The sequence below is a fragment of the Seriola lalandi genome, unplaced genomic scaffold, assembly GCF_002814215.2.
Source record: "Seriola lalandi dorsalis isolate HSWRI2012SDOR001 ecotype SW California unplaced genomic scaffold, Sedor1 jcf7180002050593, whole genome shotgun sequence".
Classification (NCBI taxonomy): Eukaryota; Metazoa; Chordata; class Actinopteri; order Carangiformes; family Carangidae; genus Seriola; species Seriola lalandi.
In genome coordinates, this window is record NW_019521146.1 from 13906 (window position 1) to 32079 (window position 18174).

General features: G+C 43.2%; 1 protein-coding gene across 1 annotated transcript; it reads left to right on the forward strand.

The window, feature by feature from the left end:
- Window positions 1-1141: 1141 nt before the first annotated feature.
- Window positions 1142-17878, forward strand: znf608 (zinc finger protein 608; the record flags this gene model as incomplete). The annotated part of the gene is made up of 7 exons (XM_023399141.1): window positions 1142-1229; window positions 5477-7946; window positions 8998-9481; window positions 11460-11629; window positions 12910-13057; window positions 13990-14046; window positions 16648-17878. Coding segments are annotated over 7 exons (3437 nt in total), but the record flags the coding sequence as incomplete, so codon positions are not given.
- Window positions 17879-18174: the final 296 nt, after the last annotated feature.

Consider the following 18174-nt stretch of genomic DNA (forward strand, 5'->3'; position numbering starts at 1 on the left):
ACCTGATTATAAATGTCTCACTCAAGGAAGAATCCTCCGGTTTACAGGCTCCAGTTTGCTTCACGCTCTCATATCTTTCCACATCGGGCTCAAGAGTGTGTAGATTCATTACAGTGCACCAATAGAAAACAAGGCTGAGACGCATGAAGATTAATTTAGGGTAAATGTGTAGGAACTGATGCTCAGTTAATGCAGAATAACTCCATTTGATATGATGTTGTAAAAAATCTCATCTTGGGTTTTAAATGTTTCATTGGTTGCGGCTTTGGTGAATATAATGATACAGAATATAAATGTGAGCTTCTCACACAATGTGGGAAATGTATTTTTATCAGTTCAAAGCTAATGAGGGGAGTGTTTAAAGAGAATATTGCTGACTAATCAGAACCATACAGCTCATTAACTGGAGATTTTAGGGCCGTATGATGAAAAACAAATCACATCCACCTCTTGTTAAAATGAGTGACACACTTGGCTCCGTTTCCCAGCTCTCATTTGTCTGAGAGTGTTTTGTGAAGGTGACGGGCATCAGGCTTAATTGAAGAGCAAGAAGTTGTGTGTTGCAGTCAAACCTTGTTTTAAAGCCGTAATGCGTCCAGAATTTGATTTGCTTGGCGTTGCCGCTGGCGCATCACAAAAACGCAGGTTAATGGTTTTCAAATGTCAGTCTGAGAGTGTGCGAGAGAGAGGGGCTGAAAGCAAAAGAGGAAGAGAGAGTCATTTATTTCAGATGGCTGAGGGGTTTTCAATCTCTAAACCTTGAAGACTAAACTTTCCTTCCAACTGAAAAACCTGACGGGAATGGAAGGCTGTATTTTTCCTCCTCACCAGTATCAGTCTGAGCAATTTTACACAGGCTGTAACAAACAGTTTGAACCTGAAAACAATTGGAGCCTCTTAAAACCGTGACCTCCGTCCGTCTGCTGGTCTGAGCTGCAGCCGGCTCCCTTTGTTCCTTATCCTACCTGCACATTTGTCTTTTGTCTGTGTTTCATTAGTTTCCTCATTAGATACAAGCCAGAACAAAGAGGGGAGAATTATTGCAGAGCTACAAAGGCTGATACTTACAACAAAAGGAAGTGCTGCTCAGAAAGTCTGAAAAAGATGAAAAGCTGCTCTGTGTCCCTGTGTTGACTGACAGGTGTGCTGGTGGTGAACGTGACGTGGAGGAAGAGGACCTACGTGGGAACTCTGTTAGACTGCACCAAACACGACTGGGCTCCTCCGAGGTAACGCCACCTTTTCTTTTCATGCAAGCAACACCGATCAGAACCGGCTCGTTCAACAGTCACTGCTGCCTTCATGCCGGTGTTGGGAGGTAGTGACCTACGTGTGATTAAACTGGTAGTTTACAAATACTTCTAGCAGCAAGTGAAAAGGCTGTCATGGGGAAATGGCTAAAACCAGAGGCGCCCGCTGCTGATGAATGGATAGGAACACAAAAACAAAATCTTTATTATGGAAAGGCTGTAATTTTCCCTCAAGGCCCAAAAAGAAAAGAATGACTTGATCTGGACCAGGTGCACTGAGAACATTAAAGCTATAAGGTCAGACTTCAGGGCGAGGCTGTAATGTAACTAGTATTATTTTATTGCATCCAACATCTCGCTCTTATTCTTTCTTTTCCCTCCTCAACTCCCGGTTATATTTTGAGGTGAAAGCTTTCAATGTTCAACTGTAAATAATTAATGTTATTGTTATAAAAGAAAACCAGAGGAGGAGTCAGACTGTGAACTGGTTATCAAACAAAGCAGAACTGATTCCCTTGCAGTTATATTGAGACTGTGTAAAACGATCATGGAGAAATGAAAAAAACTGTTTAACTATATTTTGCAGTAGCTTGCATGTTTTTTGTGTCGTTAAATACTGAAGCTACAAAACATTTTCTTTTATTTCTATTTCACCATTCCTTCTCCAGTGTAACTGATCCGTCTTTCATCAGCCCCGCTGCCCTTTTCTTTCATCCTGACCTTTGTGTAATGCACGTGCGAAAGCCAATGGCGGGCGTCGCGTAGTGAACACACAGCTTCAGCGTCATCATGGATTCAGCTCTCGAATCTCAGCCTGAGGAAAAATCACAGCGGCCATACTTATTGTTTATAAAATCAAAGCTCTTTCCCATGAATGGTTTAGTTGTTTGGTTTATTTATGACCAGTCAACAAGGAGGCTCTTTTTGCAATAAACTCTTCTTTTGTATTTTCTTATAATTTCATATCACACGTACATTTTCAATTTCTTAATTTTTTTTAAAAAGTAGTTTGAACTGCTTTTTCTTTAGTAGCTCTAGTTAATATCCAAACCAGATTTCTCCCTCGGGTAGCTCTGCTGTAGTTCGACTTCTTCCAGTGTGAAGTAATTGGTATCTTGCAAAGCTCTGCTTCTCCACCACTGCTTAATGAGCAACTTAATAATAAATCTACTTTATAAAACTGTTATTTGATCTGTTTGTCTACAGTTGATGGTTCATTTCTTTGACTTTTCCTAGAGAAAATGTCGTTATTCTGAAATTTAGGTGATGTTACTTTGGACTCCACACGCTCCTGAAACACAAGACCAGATTTTGCATTTTGCTCCTCGGCAGCAGCTACAGTCAGCTTGTGTTTGCAGCAGTAAAAATGGGTTATGGCATCAAAAAAAGCTTGTAAAACCCCACATTGTTTGTTCATATCTAAATGTACAGTTTGCACCAAACACTCTCCAAAACAAGCCAAAATAAAGCTCAGGGCACAAAATGTTTGTTTCGGTTCATAAACTGTGAACCGTGTTAGTAACAAGCCTCAGTGTTTAACTGCAAACACAGATTATTGGAAGAGTATTTCCTTCAGGTTCTGCAAAGATCCCAGTAATGGTAAAAAGAAAAATGAATATATCGAGCGCTGCCTCTTCCTTCACCACGAGGTTTGTTCGTGGATTTGTCCCCATGCCCAGGCGGCTGCCGATAACCTTGAATTCAGTTTTAAGCACAGCACATCATTTTGCTCAGGTTTGTATTGTGACAGCTTGTCACTTCGCCACGGGGTAAAAAAAAAAAAAAAAAAAAATGAGGACACTGTTTTATTTTGTGGTCGCAAACAACGAAGCTGCGTGGTGAGCTGGTGCTGTGTGTGTTTCCATTGTAAATGTCTGCATGTACAGAAACAGCTGGCGTCAGCGCTCAGACTGGTGATGTCACGACTAAAATTAAATTTGAAATCAATCCTTATTGTAATTGTAAACACATTTTTATGGACAGGCCTCATAATTATCCCGACTCACTTCTGCTCGGTTTATTCCCCTCTTTGATCTCTCATGTTTAACCATTTTATTGTTATTCTTATTGGCTTGTATTTGCAGGTGATTGTTTTTTTTGATTAACTGAAAAGAGCACCTTTTTTTTTTTTTTTTTTAAGTGCTTTAAAATGATAAAAAAAAAAAAAAAAAAGCTAAATTGTCTCTGGGGCTGTCAGCTGTTGTTCCATGATGAGCTTTAACAAAAACGCTCTCCACTCTCCAGCACAACTGTTTTACAAATGGAGAGTGGTTTTTGTAATTGCTGAGTGGAAAATGTGACAGTCCCTCCTCACAGGGCTGAAACCTCTCAATTATTGCTCCTGTATGTAAATGGTTGTTGTCATGGCAATTACAGCTTAATCTCAGAAAGCAGGCACTAAATTGCTTTTTTCGTTTGGACTCTTGTCACTGCGGATGTCTGTCGGTGGCGAGTGAATGCGTTTTTATTCTATACTTCAATGGAATAAAACGCTTCCTCTTTGATGACTCATTATCAGGCTGTAACCAAAAGATAAAAGATGCAACGATTGAATTAAAATTGCAAACACAAATGGAAAACAAGGTTATTAACAACAACAAAAAAAAAGTTGGGTTGTAAGAAAGCATCTAGTTACATCACTCAATCGATCAAAACTGCTTTTGGAATAATGGCATGAGAGCAAGAAATATCCTTGAAATGCCAAAGAAAATACATAAAGTCTCACCAGCACGTTCCCACAGCTTCAGTGACATTCAGGGACACGGTGATGTAAAAAAAAAAAGAAAGAAGAAAAAAAAAAGCAATTACAAACATCACAAGAAATGTGAGATATCATCGTTTTAAAATCACAGAGGGGGACAAGAAAGTCTAGTCTCAACGTGCTCTGCAGTCTGTTCCATTAATAAGGTGATTAATACCCAAAACAGCCTTTCCAAGGTCAGAATTTATTCAGTGAGTCTTTAACACCAACCAGTCCTGTGATGTAGTGTCGTAATTAATGCAGTAAAAGGCCAGCACAGATGCAAGGTTCAGGGTCCGGCTTGGAAAATAGAGCTGTACACTGTGGATAAATATAAAGCATTTTGTTTTCCTCATCTCAGCAGACTCAGGCTTTTGATATAAATAACAATGTGCGAGTGTGGAAAAGCATCTCCAGTGTTAAGATGCAAGGCACTGTGGTAAACAACGTCAAAAGACTTCAAAGCAGAAGGGACGGCATGTGAATACAGAATGTCTCCATATCAAACACAGAGATAACTGTGGAATGTACAGTTTTTTTATGTTATCAAAAGAGAAGCAGGCTTTGTACAGAAAAAAATCAATTTTTATCCTTGACGTCTGGGTAAAGTGGTCCACATAAGCCTTGAATGATAATCTGTTATCTTCCAAGGTTTTTGTCTGATGGTATGAGGTATTGATGGTACAAGAGTTCAGTTTGGGTGATGATAGGAACAAGTTGTTCTTCGTTAAAACCTTTCAAGAACATCGGCATCAACAAGAAAAACAGCTTTGTTTTCAGTTTGATGGTCTGATGTGTTGCTCAGTTTACCCAACAGGATTTAAGAAGCTTTCAGGAACTTGATGCAACATGACGTGACACATTACACCACAGTATAATACTATGTGAAACAATACACTGTGAAATGATGTGATGCAATGCATTATAATGTTATATGATAGAATTTGATTTAAAGTGATGCAATGCATTATAATGTTATATGATAGAATTTGATTTAAAGTGATGCAATGCAAAAGGATATGACACAATCTGATACAAGGTGATATGACAGCATGCAATACGACACAAAGTGATAAGATATGGAGCAAAGTGATCCCATGCAAAGTGATACGACATGAAATGATGAGAAACGACGCAAAATGATATGACGTGAACGGATATGATGCGATGAGACACGACGCATTGTGATACGATACGACACAAAGTGATACGATGCGTAATTATATGACGCATGGTGATAGATACGAGACAAAGTGATCGGACGCAAAGTGATGCGACGCAAAGTGATGCGACGCAAAGCGATACGATGCAAAGCGATACAGCGCGTTGAGGTAGGGTGTGTGATACGATGCAAAGTGGTACAACGGGATGTAGTAAGACGACCTGACACAATCAGATGGATCTCATGTCCATTCCAGTCTGTCAGTAAGTGAATATTAAGAGGAGTTCACTTCTAAATCCATTCTTTTTCTCTGCCTCTGTCCAGGTTTTGTGAGTCTCCCTCCAGTGACCCTGAGTTGCCAGGTGGGCGTGGCCGAGGGAAACGGATGCGAATGGCCATGGCTGATCGGCCTTGCATTGAGCCGGCCCCCGCTGCCAAAGTCAGGGGTCTGTCGCAGCACAGGAGCCGTGGAGGTGGTGTGGCTGGAACCACTGCACCTATCCACAGCAAGGGACGGAGAGGCAGCCTGAACCTCATCAACAGCAACTGCCGAACTCCTCCTTCTTTCTTCACTGTGGAGGAGGTGAAATCCTCCAACAGCGCCTCCACCCTCTCGTCTGGGAAGCGAAAGAACAAACCGCCGGCTGACCTGGACCTCAGCCTTGTCGCTGCTGACGAAATTAAAAATGGAAACGGGAAGCGGATTCGCGCCAAATCCCGCAGCGCCCCGTCCACGCCGCAGGGCAAATCTGACCCTTCATTCATGGATCCAGGAGGAGGTTGTGCTTCCTCACCACCTCCCCCACCCATTCTCATTGACTGCCCTCACCCCAACTGCACTAAACGCTATAAGCACATCAACGGACTGCGCTACCACCAGACACATGCGCACCTGGAGGCTGAAGAGCAGAGGAAGCCTGAGCTGGAGCCCATGAAGGATGGGGAGAGTGAGGAACGACTATCAGACTGTGAGGACACCATCAGCAACATGACATATGACCTCTCAGAGACAAACAACAGCACTAATGCCAACAGTTCCTCAAAGAAACCTGCTCCTCTGTACAAGGTTACCACAGTAGGGTCCCCTAAGAACAGACGGCTACTCCTCAGTACCGACCACAGCCCCACAGCCAACTCCAAAACCAGAAGAACCTCACTGCTAAAAGATGGGCTGATCGATGACCTCAGCAATCTGCCCATCATCTCCAACATGACCGTGGTTCTCGAGAACTGCATGGTCCCAGACAGGAACTCCACGGTCGAGATGCCCAAGCTGGAAGCTGAAGGTTTGATCGACAAGAAGGGAGGTGCATGTGATAAGGGCAAGAAGGCCAATGGGAAGGTAGAGAAGCTGTCCAAGTCACGGACCAACCGGCCAATCGCTCCAGCCCCTGCTCCTCCCAAGCTGATCGCCATACCCAACGCAACGTATCCCTCTGGCACAGCAGATACTGCCACCTCACAGCAGCCGTCTCCCATGGCAGCCGTGGGCCTCACGAGTAAAAACCTTCCCCTGAAACCCATCAAACCAAAGCTGAGCATCGTTGTGGAGCCGAGCCTCGTCAAAGCCACGCTGGTCACCTGCAGCAAAGAGACCAGGAAGAAAGAGAAACGGAGGCTTAAGGACAAACATAAAGATGCGCCAATCAGAACGCCCAATGGAGACAGTGGTGGAATCAAAATGGAAGATGGTGGCGGTGGATCCAAAATGGGTGTCAAGGAGATTTCTGGAAGCCTTCTGAAGGAGCACCTCAGTAAGCAGGATGTGATGAACGGACTCACTGAAAGCCAGGAGAGCAGGATGGCGAGTATCCGTGCAGAGGCCGACAAGGTCTACACCTTCACTGACAACGCCCCCAGTCCTTCCATTGGAGGTTCCTCACGGCTAGATGCAAGTGGTAGTTGCCTGGCAACAGCAGACAGCAGCAGCAAGAACAACAGCCCCGCCTACTCTGACATCTCAGATGCCGGGGACGATGGGGGATCTTCCGAATGTCGCTCGGATGGACTCAGATCCAAGTCTGCCTCCTCGGCCTCTTCCGAGGTGAGCTCTAACAGTAACCATGGTAACTCTGGTAAAACCCCACCCACAGCATCTGCCCCATCATCTAAAGACTCCCAATCCCCGTACTACCACAGCTACGAGCCCTACTACCTGCAGGGGTACATGCACTCGGACAGGCAGAACAGCAGCAGCGTCGCTTTCCACAAAAGCTCTTCCCATGACGGCAAAGGGAAAGACAGAAAGGAAGAAGTGAAAGAGGATGACAAAAGCTCCTCCCACGAGTTCACAGACTCTAAGAAAGGCGACGGGCCGCCTCAGTCTCAGCTCCAGTTGGCCATGAGTCAGACCCAGACCGCCTTGGCCCAGTCCCTGTACTATGGCCAGTACTCCAGAGGACTTTACATGGACCAGAAACTGTTACTGGCCTCCAAATGCTGTGACCAGACGCCCAGTGCCAAGCAGAGGGGCGAGAGGGGGCAGGGGTTGAGAGACAGTGAGGACGTTAAACATATGGTTGGGGGTTCAGTCGGGGGACCCATGCTAGGTAAAGGTCCAGACGGCGCTAAAGGTTGCTGTCCCAAACCCGTCCTGTCCTACGTGGAGATGAGTGAGAGAGGAGAAAGGGGACAGAGTCTGGGCTTAAAGGCTGTGCACGGTGGCATGGTGGACCAGCACCAGGTCTCGATGAAAGACTGTGATGACATCAAGTCACCCTCCTCTTCCTCTTCTTCATCACTCCACAACCCAAACAGTCAGACAGATCTGGACTCAAATGTTTCCTTTTCCAGTGTAAGTTTCTCCCTCTGTCTATAACCTGCCGCCGCCGCCGATGGTGTTGTTGGTGTGCTTTAATGACTGTTGTTGAGTGTCACAAAGAGATTAATCACACATTGTATACAGCTAAACCAATAGGTGCTAATAACAAAGACCGTGTGGCTTCTGTGGTGCTGCAGCTCTACCTTGGCAAACTACTTCAGTCATTCTGGTTGAAATCAAAAAAAGTGTAGTTTTATTTGATGGATGAAAAATGTTTTTAATGTTTAGAGTGAGAATTAAATGGAGGAAATGTGTAATTCCAACTTTAGCTGTAAATGTAAAACATAAACACACAAAGGAACAAAGGAAACCTTTCTAATACGTAACTGTTGGTTTTGATATGAGCTGCTTTTTCAGAAAACTTGTACAGATTTTTAACCGTGTCATCTCACAATGCATTTAACAGCTAACTCTAGCCATACTGCATCATGTAAAAAAAAAAAAGGTTGTATGAATTGAATGAACGCCGTGTCGGGGGAGGGTAGGTCGTGTTTTTCTTCAGTTTGGCCTAAATTCCGCAGTTGATCATGTGTGAGACGTGTCTTGATGCGTGGTCATTGGGAGGGACGCCACACTCCTTCACATCCCACCTCTGAATGGCCGCCTGCTGTTGAAACGTCGTCATCCTTCATCAACATCACACCCAGAGCCAGTGATAGATGGTCTGTCTATGGCTCTGTTCACTCAAGTACACAGTGTTTCCCCTATAGTCATTCAGCAGCGGTGGGCCGCCGCAGCAAGAAATTCCCCCCTTCACTCCTGAATAAGAATATGTAGAAATGAAAGTCTTAAATCAGCCTTGTTTTCCCTCCAAAAAAACCCACTAAAGAGACAAAACGCTTTAGACTTATTATGAAAAAGGTATTTAGCATTAGCTCTGCAACTGGCCATATAAACAAAAACTGGGACAGAGACAAGGACCGAAGTTGAACCAACTTCAAAATGACTCCCACCCACCACTGTTAACAAAGAATTATAGGGGAAACACTGCAACTAGCACCAACTCTTGTCCCCATCGATCTAGCCCTCAGACGGCCCCGCCTGGGCTCACCGCCTCGCTCACAGCAAATACTCAGAGCTACAGAGTCAACATGGAGAGGAGGCCGAGGAGGGTGAAGCAGACAGGGGGAAAGAATGGGGAGCTACCGTGGAGCCTGCCGGGGCCAAGATGACCTCAGGAGGAGGAGGAGGTGGAGGAGGAGAGAGAGGAGCAGGTGTGGGCGGGGACGCTAAAAAAGCCAGGCTCCACGGATCCCACGATCTCCCGCCTGTCATCGACGCAGAGGATCCGGACCGGCTGGAGGGGCTGGATGATCAAGGCCAGGAGCCAATAGGAGTGCTGTCTGAGGAGTCCCAGAGCGCCCGGGCAGCTGTGTCTCCTCCCATGACCCCCCAGCAGCCCTACATCCAGTACCAGCACTCCTCCTACCCGCCCTACCTGGCAATGTGTGAGAGCGGTGGGGGCTCCTACAGAGGGGTGTCCCCAACCCTGGTCCACAATTACCCAGGTAAGAGTCTTAGCACAAAGCCTGGAAACGGGGAAACAGCTCACCTGCCTTTTTTAATACAAATGAAACAAACTAGGAATAATAATGTAATATATCAGTGAGGTTTAGAGGTGCTGGTGGCGGGATCTGTTACCACTGAACAGATGCAAACGTCTCATTTAACTCTCAGCAAGAAAGCAAATTTATATATTTCCCAAAATGTCAAACTGTTCTTTTAATGCTTAACTAACAAGGACGTTTTATATTAACACATAAAATAGCTCAAAGTGACGAATACACAGGCAACTAGAGGATACATCTTCAGAAAGAAATCATTTAAATGTGCTTGCTTACGCTCTTGAAATACTATTCCTGTGTATGTGAAATATTATATTGGTGCTCCAGTTGAAGTGTCAGTTTAAAGTTTACACCTTGTAGGCAGCTGAATCATCAGTTTATACGTGTGACAATAGTTGAGCCAACAGTTGACGAGTGAGAGATGAAAGCAGCTGAGCTGTCGGTGGATGTATGAGCCATGAAGGCATCGAAATGTCACTTTTCAGCAGTGTTTGTTTTACATTCAACATCATTGAAAAGGGAAGTTACCTCGGAACATAATCCAGCCAGAGATTTCGTTCCCTACGAAACATGTTTACTGTTCATCATGTCTAGAGTCGTTTAGCAGCAGAGAGTTGGTGGAGACCGAACCAGAGTGAAAAGGAGAGTTAATACTGAGCAGCTGGACACAAACACTCCAACAGGATGATAATGGAAGTAGATGTGGAAGGAGGCGGCTGGTTGCTAACATGTTAACACTCCAATCAAGATCATATCCTAATAAATATCGGTGTATTCAAGAATGCGTTACTTTTCCTTTGCAGTGACTTTCACCAGGAGAACACAGATAACTTAGTAAAGCATATATTCAATGTTCTGAAGCAAAGATAAACAACACAAAGACAATTCCATCATAAATCACCCAGAAATCAGACTGCTGATGATAAAGAGTGTCACTGGAAAACTGGTTCACTAATGTGTAAATCTGTTCCACTACAGAAAAGGAGTTTGCGTTGTGTTGCGTGTTTCTAAGTGGAGGTTAATGAGACACAGTAAATGGTCTCCAAAACACACCGAGATTATCGGAGTTCGACGAGACTCGGCTAAGTTAGCCGAACTGTCAGCTAGCTTAGTGCCTACAGCCTCGTTTAGCAGCTGCTTGCTTGTAACTAATACACTGCTCAAAGTGGGTTTGTTAACACAGTGAGGCTTCGCTGACAACATACTGTAATTATAATCAACAAGTGGGAGACAACATAAAAAGCTGAATTAGAAAATTGCAGTGAGTGTTTTACGGAAGAGGTTTGTGTTTGTAAAGTATTTCTGGGAAGGAAGACTTTAAATATGTTGATTTTCCCCATGAATAACAAGGGAAGAGTCTGTAATAAGTTAAGGTATTTTTAATAGGGTTTGCACATGGTTTAAGTGATTTTAAAAGGGTAGGAATCACTTTATAAATAGTTATTGCACCGGCACCATCATCAAAGCTAAGTGTTTTAGCTCCTTTAATTCATTCACAAACCGCCTTAAAAGTCTTTAATATGATATAATGTGTGAATTTATGTGTCACTTACCAAATGTGAGATGAACTCCATAAAGCTCGTTAAGTAAGCTGCTGCTGAATTTGCACCATTACTGAAAAATTAAGGACCTTTTATGACACAAATTCAGATGTCACGTTAAAGAAGAAACGTTTGGCTTTCTGCATCACAGAAACACCTTTAATGTGTGAAAGATGGAGGCAACAAAACAAGAAACAAATGTAGATGTGTAAACTAGAGGCCATGTTGTGGTGGGATCACTACGTTATAGACTGAAGCCCCCGAGTGCTACTGAACACTGAGACGAAGTCAGGGACTGTGTCTTTGACTGTTTGGTAAATAAAGACTCCTTTGTTGTAGAAGGCCAGAGAAAGTCAAGTATCTGTGTGTGTGTCCACCAGGTTTCCACTATCCTCTGTACGGTAAGACAGCGGGCAGGGAGGAGTCGGAGGTGACTCCACCCGGCAGAGGAGGAGCAGTGAGCGGCAAGCAGAGCGGCGACTCGTCCTCGTCCTCAGCCATGGAGCTGCTGCAGCAGCAGAGCCATCAGTACCACGGAAAATCTCCTGCTGTGAGACACCGCTCACTTTACTGCCACATCCACACTGCAGCTCACAGCGTCACACCTCTAAATGTTTTTCTTTTCCCCTTCACAAGAAACAGATCTGATGTTTCCTGCTGAACACAGACAAAAAAAACGCAGCAGGAGACGATCACAGTAAAGAAGGTTAAACACAACGCAACAGGAATCACAAGTTAAAATCCTGACTTGTAAAAAGTGATGCTAATGCTTCCTAAACATTTAACACACAGCGACAGGTACATTTATATTGTAATTATTTTATTGAGTGAAGACCATACATCATATTACACCAGGGTGAAAGTCATGGCTGTTACATCACAAAAACGTACAAATGAATAACTACACTTTTAAAGGTCCATATTTTACACTATTCCTGTAGTATTGATCCATAAGAAGATATATTTGTGGTTTTAATAACCGATAACCATCATGTTAAATTCACATGAGACTTTCTTGTCATAAATAATCAATGATTCTCCACTGGCCTCTGCATTTCCCTGCAACACTTCTGTAACTGCAAAACCAAAAGCAGTCATAGCATTATTAAAACTGAGACGCCTTCAAACTACTCACTCACTTATAAGTGTGATTGCTTTTCATAGTGCAGTGAATCCAATGGCTGCCTGCAGGGAAATACTGCAGCTGACTTTGGAAATTTATCAACAGAAACTTGGAAACTTGCCTTTTTATGATCCGTAAAGTTTAGAGGGGAACTTTCATTCTTGACCCTGGAAACAGTCGTTTGATTATTCTCTTCAAATCCTTCAGGTGATTCAGTTGTTTAGTGACTTATCGCCTCTCCACCCACATCTGGACATGATGTGGATGTGCCGTACTTCCACTAAGAGGCATTAGCTTAAGTTTCATATCCGACTGCACCACCCGGAGTCCCAGTCTACATGGAAACACTCTCAGATTTGCAATTATTCAGTGACTAGAGCCAGACAAATCAAATTCTGGTAATAAAGTTGAAGCCTGAGTAGAGCTGAGGTGAGAGGAGGACAACCTCATCTCAACCTCCACAGCTTCGTCTTTGTATTTGTAGAGAGAGAAAGTTTAGTTGCTGCTTAGTTTTGACTGTTACATACACAGATTTACTGACCTTTAACACTTCATTCTGCTCCTTTCAGTGTCATCACTCCCAGTCATGTTAATGTCCTAATGTGACTCTCAAGAGGCGGGAAAATAGACGCAGCGTAAATCCAAATGTGTGTGTTTGTGTGTGTGTGTGTGTGTGTGTGTGTGTGTGTGTGTGTGTGTTTCTACAGCCTGGTGAGAAGGGTTCCCCCGAGGCAGAGCGAGAGACGGAGAGAGAGAGGAACCACGTGTCGTTCGCCCGACACCTCCACACACACCATCACACACACCTGGGTATGAGCTACAACCTGATGTCAGGACAGTATGACATCTACCAAGGTACAACTACACTGACCTGTCACCGCACACCGCACACCACCATTATACACGAATATACCCATAATAAAAAGTTGACACAAACATGGCAGAAATGTATTTTTGAGTGAATATAAAACCTAAAAACACTTGAGAACCAGTTCTGTGTCAACAGCTGCTGCAGTGATTTAAAACACTTTGCACAGACAGAATCAGGAGAGTTAGAGCTTTCAAACAGTGTAGAGTTTGTCAAGGTTGAATGAAGCTTGAGACCGAGGTTAAATATCCTGAAATAAATTCAACATTCAGTGGTTTTTACAGACGCCGTTCGTCCCAGACAAAATGTTCTGGTTGCACGGAACAAACAGGTTGTTATTAGACGTGTTGACAACTAGCCAACATTATCTCTACTCAACAATTTTTAGTTTTAAAAAGAACGTCTGTCACTAAGAATTATGTGACATACAGTCGTTGAATGAATGTGAGCACAATCGTTATGATAAGTATGATAAAATGTTGATGTCCTGTGTCGCGGCAGTAGAGATTCATTCATCTTGGTGTGTCAGGATTAACGTGCATGCTGCTCATTTCACCCCCTGTTCCTCCCACCCTTTATCCAATGTGTGCTATAATACAACCGAGCTCCAGATTAAACATTACACTGAGGAATGCAACAGAACTTATGTAACATTTGAGCTCAACACTGAAACATCTGGTAATAAAGTTGTACATGTTCACAAATAAATTATCACAAAGCACAAACCATCTGACGCACAGTGGAGCTTGTTGTCTGCTTTTCCTGACTGACATCTTGTGGACAGAGAATCTCAAGAAGAACTTTGATTTACAGTTTATCTGCTGATATAAATGTTGTGTTCAGGATGTGATGGAAACTGGACTTGTCTTGTCTTCTGTCAGATTTTCTAACCGCGTATTTTCTCCTCTGTGTGTTGAAGGGTTGAGCTCCAGGTCGCTGGTCTCCAGTCAGCAGGTGTCAGGACACTCCTCTACTGGTACGTTTAACTCGTTACCACCAGACTGTGGCTCGTGACGAGCTTTACTTCCAATATTTTGAAGAGAAATACATGTTTTTGAATTTGAAGAACTTTAAGGAGCAATTTTTAGTTTGTGGTTTTGCTATTGCTACATAGCGTTAGCGTTAGCATTAACAGCTGTTTACTTACCAGACTTGGCAAGAGATTGAGCCATGGTTGTGTTTACAATAGAAGAAGTTATACTACGCCCTCTGAGCGGCTACTTCTTCATAGCAGACTGGACACTTCACTGACTCGGTATTGGAAAGTGACAAGATTGGCTGCCTGGGCCAGGCCTAGCTTATTAGCATGCTAACTTCAGTAGAGGAAAATAAGTGAAAGAAATAGGAGCAAAAGAGTAAAGGAATTAAGTCTGATACTGAACTTGCAAAGTTTTTTTTAGACTAGTGAGTAAACAGCTGTTAATGCTAACGTTAGCTATGTAGCAATAGCAAAACTCACAAATAGCCCCTTTAAGTTTTTAGCAGCAACTGAACACCCTGTTTTAGCTTGAACATGCCCCAATACACACTCATTCTAAAACAAAGCATTTCAGCAACATTTCCCAATTTTATTTTGATAGGGAACCATTTGGAGTGACTTTTCACACTATTTTATTTTTTATTTTTTGTGGTGTAGAAGACAGATTTCCTATATTTAAAGTAACAAGACTACTCAGACTCAGCTGGCAGTATTATGAAATGATGATGCTATTATTCACTAATTTAAAGAAGTGGATTTCATTTTAAATCACATTTATGATTCAGTAGGTTAACCTGGTAAATGATTGCACTATTTTGCATTACTTAATTTAATCCACATTACCCGTCCGCCATGCCCCTGTCAATGATTAAATTGAGCATAAATGCTCATTAAATTAAGTTAAGTGTTGACTTAACTGAGATAAGACACTGAACAATAGCCTGTGTTTTCTTGTATTAAAACCATCACACACACACACACACACACACACACACACACACACACAAACAAACAAAACTATAGTGGCCTCATTGTGGGGTCTTTTCCAGCGTCTCTGATCATTATTTGTCAGTTTCTGTGTTGAAGATCTTCTTCATCTCTGATGTTGATCGAAACTCAAAAGACTATCCACTTACTTTTCATCTTATGAAATGAATTGGCTAAAATGTTCTTTTATGAAACGCAAGCTGAGAGCAAAACGAGCTGGAGAATTGTCTCATCTTCACACCGTCTGCTGGGTCAATAAATCTAATATCTAAACCTCCTCTCCTGGGAATCACAGCTCGCTGCTGATTTGACTCTGTGACGCTCCTGCCTTGTTGCTTAAATTATAATCCAGGAGATCATTACCCACCGCGCGGTGTTTTCCATATATTTTTGCGGGCTATATATCACTGCCTTTTTTGATAGTGTGAAATAATGCAGAGAATACCTGCCAGGCAGTTAAACAGCATAATGTGATGATTACCTTACTGGTGCGGAGACTGAAGTTATCTATAAATGGTAATTGCTGTGAAATAGAGGAGATTAACGGGAGTGAAATTAAAGCAGAGAAATGAAAGAAGAAAACCAGGAGTTCTGTAAAGAAGCCAGAGCAACTTTTCAGGCCTGATATCTGAAGATCACTAATTCATTATCTCCTTATCTTCTCACACTGTTTGGATGCATCACAACATGAATTATCTCATTGTCTTGAAATAACAAATGGTGGTTATAATGGTAATCCGTATCTTGTCCAGACATTCTTTCTTTATGAGCTTGTATTTTATTTGTTGTCACTTATTCTCACGGCTGCGAGCGATGACACTCGTTTGGATAATTTCATGAGATAATGATAATGTGTTATGTTATAATTTCACTTTGGCTTCAGTAATTTCGGGAGTTTGTTGACACGCACGTAAAAAGTTGGTGTGTGTAAACGGGGTGAATGTCGCGTTTAGTCCTTTAGTTACACATCTCATATATTTTGCGTCAGTGCTGCCCTCCGACTGAAACGTGTGGACAGAGCGTTGGGCTCGATCTCTGCTGGAGGACCGTCGGCCTCTCTCCTGACCACGTTTAGTTTTTCAGTAATTGCCTTTCAGAAAGACGTTAGAGAAGATGAGTTGATTTGAATAGTTGTGGTCGTTAACGTTCAGAGAATCCACAACAACATTTATTTTATTTTACCGTTGCAGTTGGATGCAGATTAACTTGAAAGCTTTTGCTTCGTCTGAAACATTTTCAACAATTTGTGCTGCCTAGAGCTGTAAGCACCTGTTCTTTCAACTTGGTGAATGGCTGGTAAATGGGAAATGGCTGCATTTATATTGTGCTTTTATCCCAAGCACTTTACAATTCGTCTTGTTCACACATTCACACGCTGATGGCTGCGAGCGACCAGCAGAGGTACCGGTCTGACCATCAGGAGCGATTTGTGGTTCAGTGGTGGTTTACGTTGACACATGGACCGGAGGAGCTGAACCTAAACCAATGATTGGACGACCCGCTCTGCCTCCTGAGCCGCAGCCGTGCCCCTCTTGCTTTCTGTTGTGTGTAGAATGTCTCAAGAATTTGCTCAGTGTTCAGTCTGAATGTCTTTTCCTCTTGTCTCCACAGAGGGCGAAGGGAAGAAGTAGGACCATGTGACCACGTCTCACATGAGGAACGGCAGATTTATCAGACATCAATTCCATGGTGTTGAATAAGCTTCGCCTCGCTGAGAGGCAGAGAACAAAAAACAAAAAAACCTCTTTCATTTCTTACTAATGACAGCCACCTGTTTTATAACACATCATCCAGGAGCAGATGGGCCGGCAGAGGGACGGACACGTGAATGGGAACCAGGACCGGGACCTTTTTTGAAGGAGTAACTACCTGTACAAATCCAGAACCACAGACTTTTGAAGCTTTCAGTTTTGCAGAGTTTTGACAGAAGCAGGCGGCGCGTGTGAAACGAAACATCCCAGAGCGCGGCGCACTCCGCCCGACCGCGGCTGTGGTGTTCAACTTTATAAGATGCACATTTATCGTAGTGTATTATGATGACGATATGACTGAATGTACTGATGATGACTTACTTTATCCCAATAGTGTTGATCGTTTTTTTAAACTTCTATTGGGAAACAGCATTAGGAAGCTAAAAAGTCTATTATTATCCTTATTATTCTCATTATGATTATTGAAGTGGTCCTCCTCCCTCCATAGTGCTGACACTACATTTGTATTACTAACCTGTACTTGAGCGTAACCATGTTGATTGTATTGTCTTTATGTGAGAGTAAACCTTCACATCGACCTGCCCAGTGCCATGTAGGAACCCAGTGGTGTATATATTCTGTACAGATTCATGGCAGAGCACTAACATGCTTTATCGTACTCTATGTTGATCTCCATCAGCCATGCACGGGAGCAGCAGGCAGAGCAGGGGAAACCAGCGCGAACAGAACCACCATGTGTGCACCAGCGGAGCTCAGTTCTTCTGCAGCGGTTCGTCCCGGGGGGGGGAAGCATGTTGTACTGACGTTGTCTCTGGTGCTGCGTTTTATGACGAGAGAGCCAACGGTCAGTGAGTCGTTCGGTAAATGTAAGCTCCAGTTCGTGCCTCTTCAGTAATCAGTGTTTTTATATCTGAGACTTTGGTCACGAATCGCTATGAAAGTTTGTACAGACATTCACAGCTGTTAAGATGGTGAATGCAAATGACTCTGGTGACATTTCATCAAGCGCCAGGTCAAGTTTTTTTTAGGTGTACAGTGAAATATCTCAACATCCTCCTGGATTGGATTTGGATTATATTCTACCGACGGATATGAACCAACGTTTGTCAGCTTTAGTGTACAGTGAATTGGAAATTTGACCCATCCATCCATCCATCCATCCCTACATCCATTTTCTGCTGCTTATCCGGAGTCGGGTCGAGGTGGCAGCAGGTTTAGCAAAGTAGTCCAGACGCCCCTCTCCCCAGGAAGAGGAAATTTGACCCATTTTTCACAACGTATCTCCGTCCTTTGACCCAAACAAAGACGCACACTGAGACAAGAGGCAGTTCTCATTTCAAGTTTAGGTCGAGGAGTGGTGACGAATCTCGATCGTGCATCAACAGCCTGGGGGGATTATTCTTGTCTCTTGGTGAGGATCGTAGAA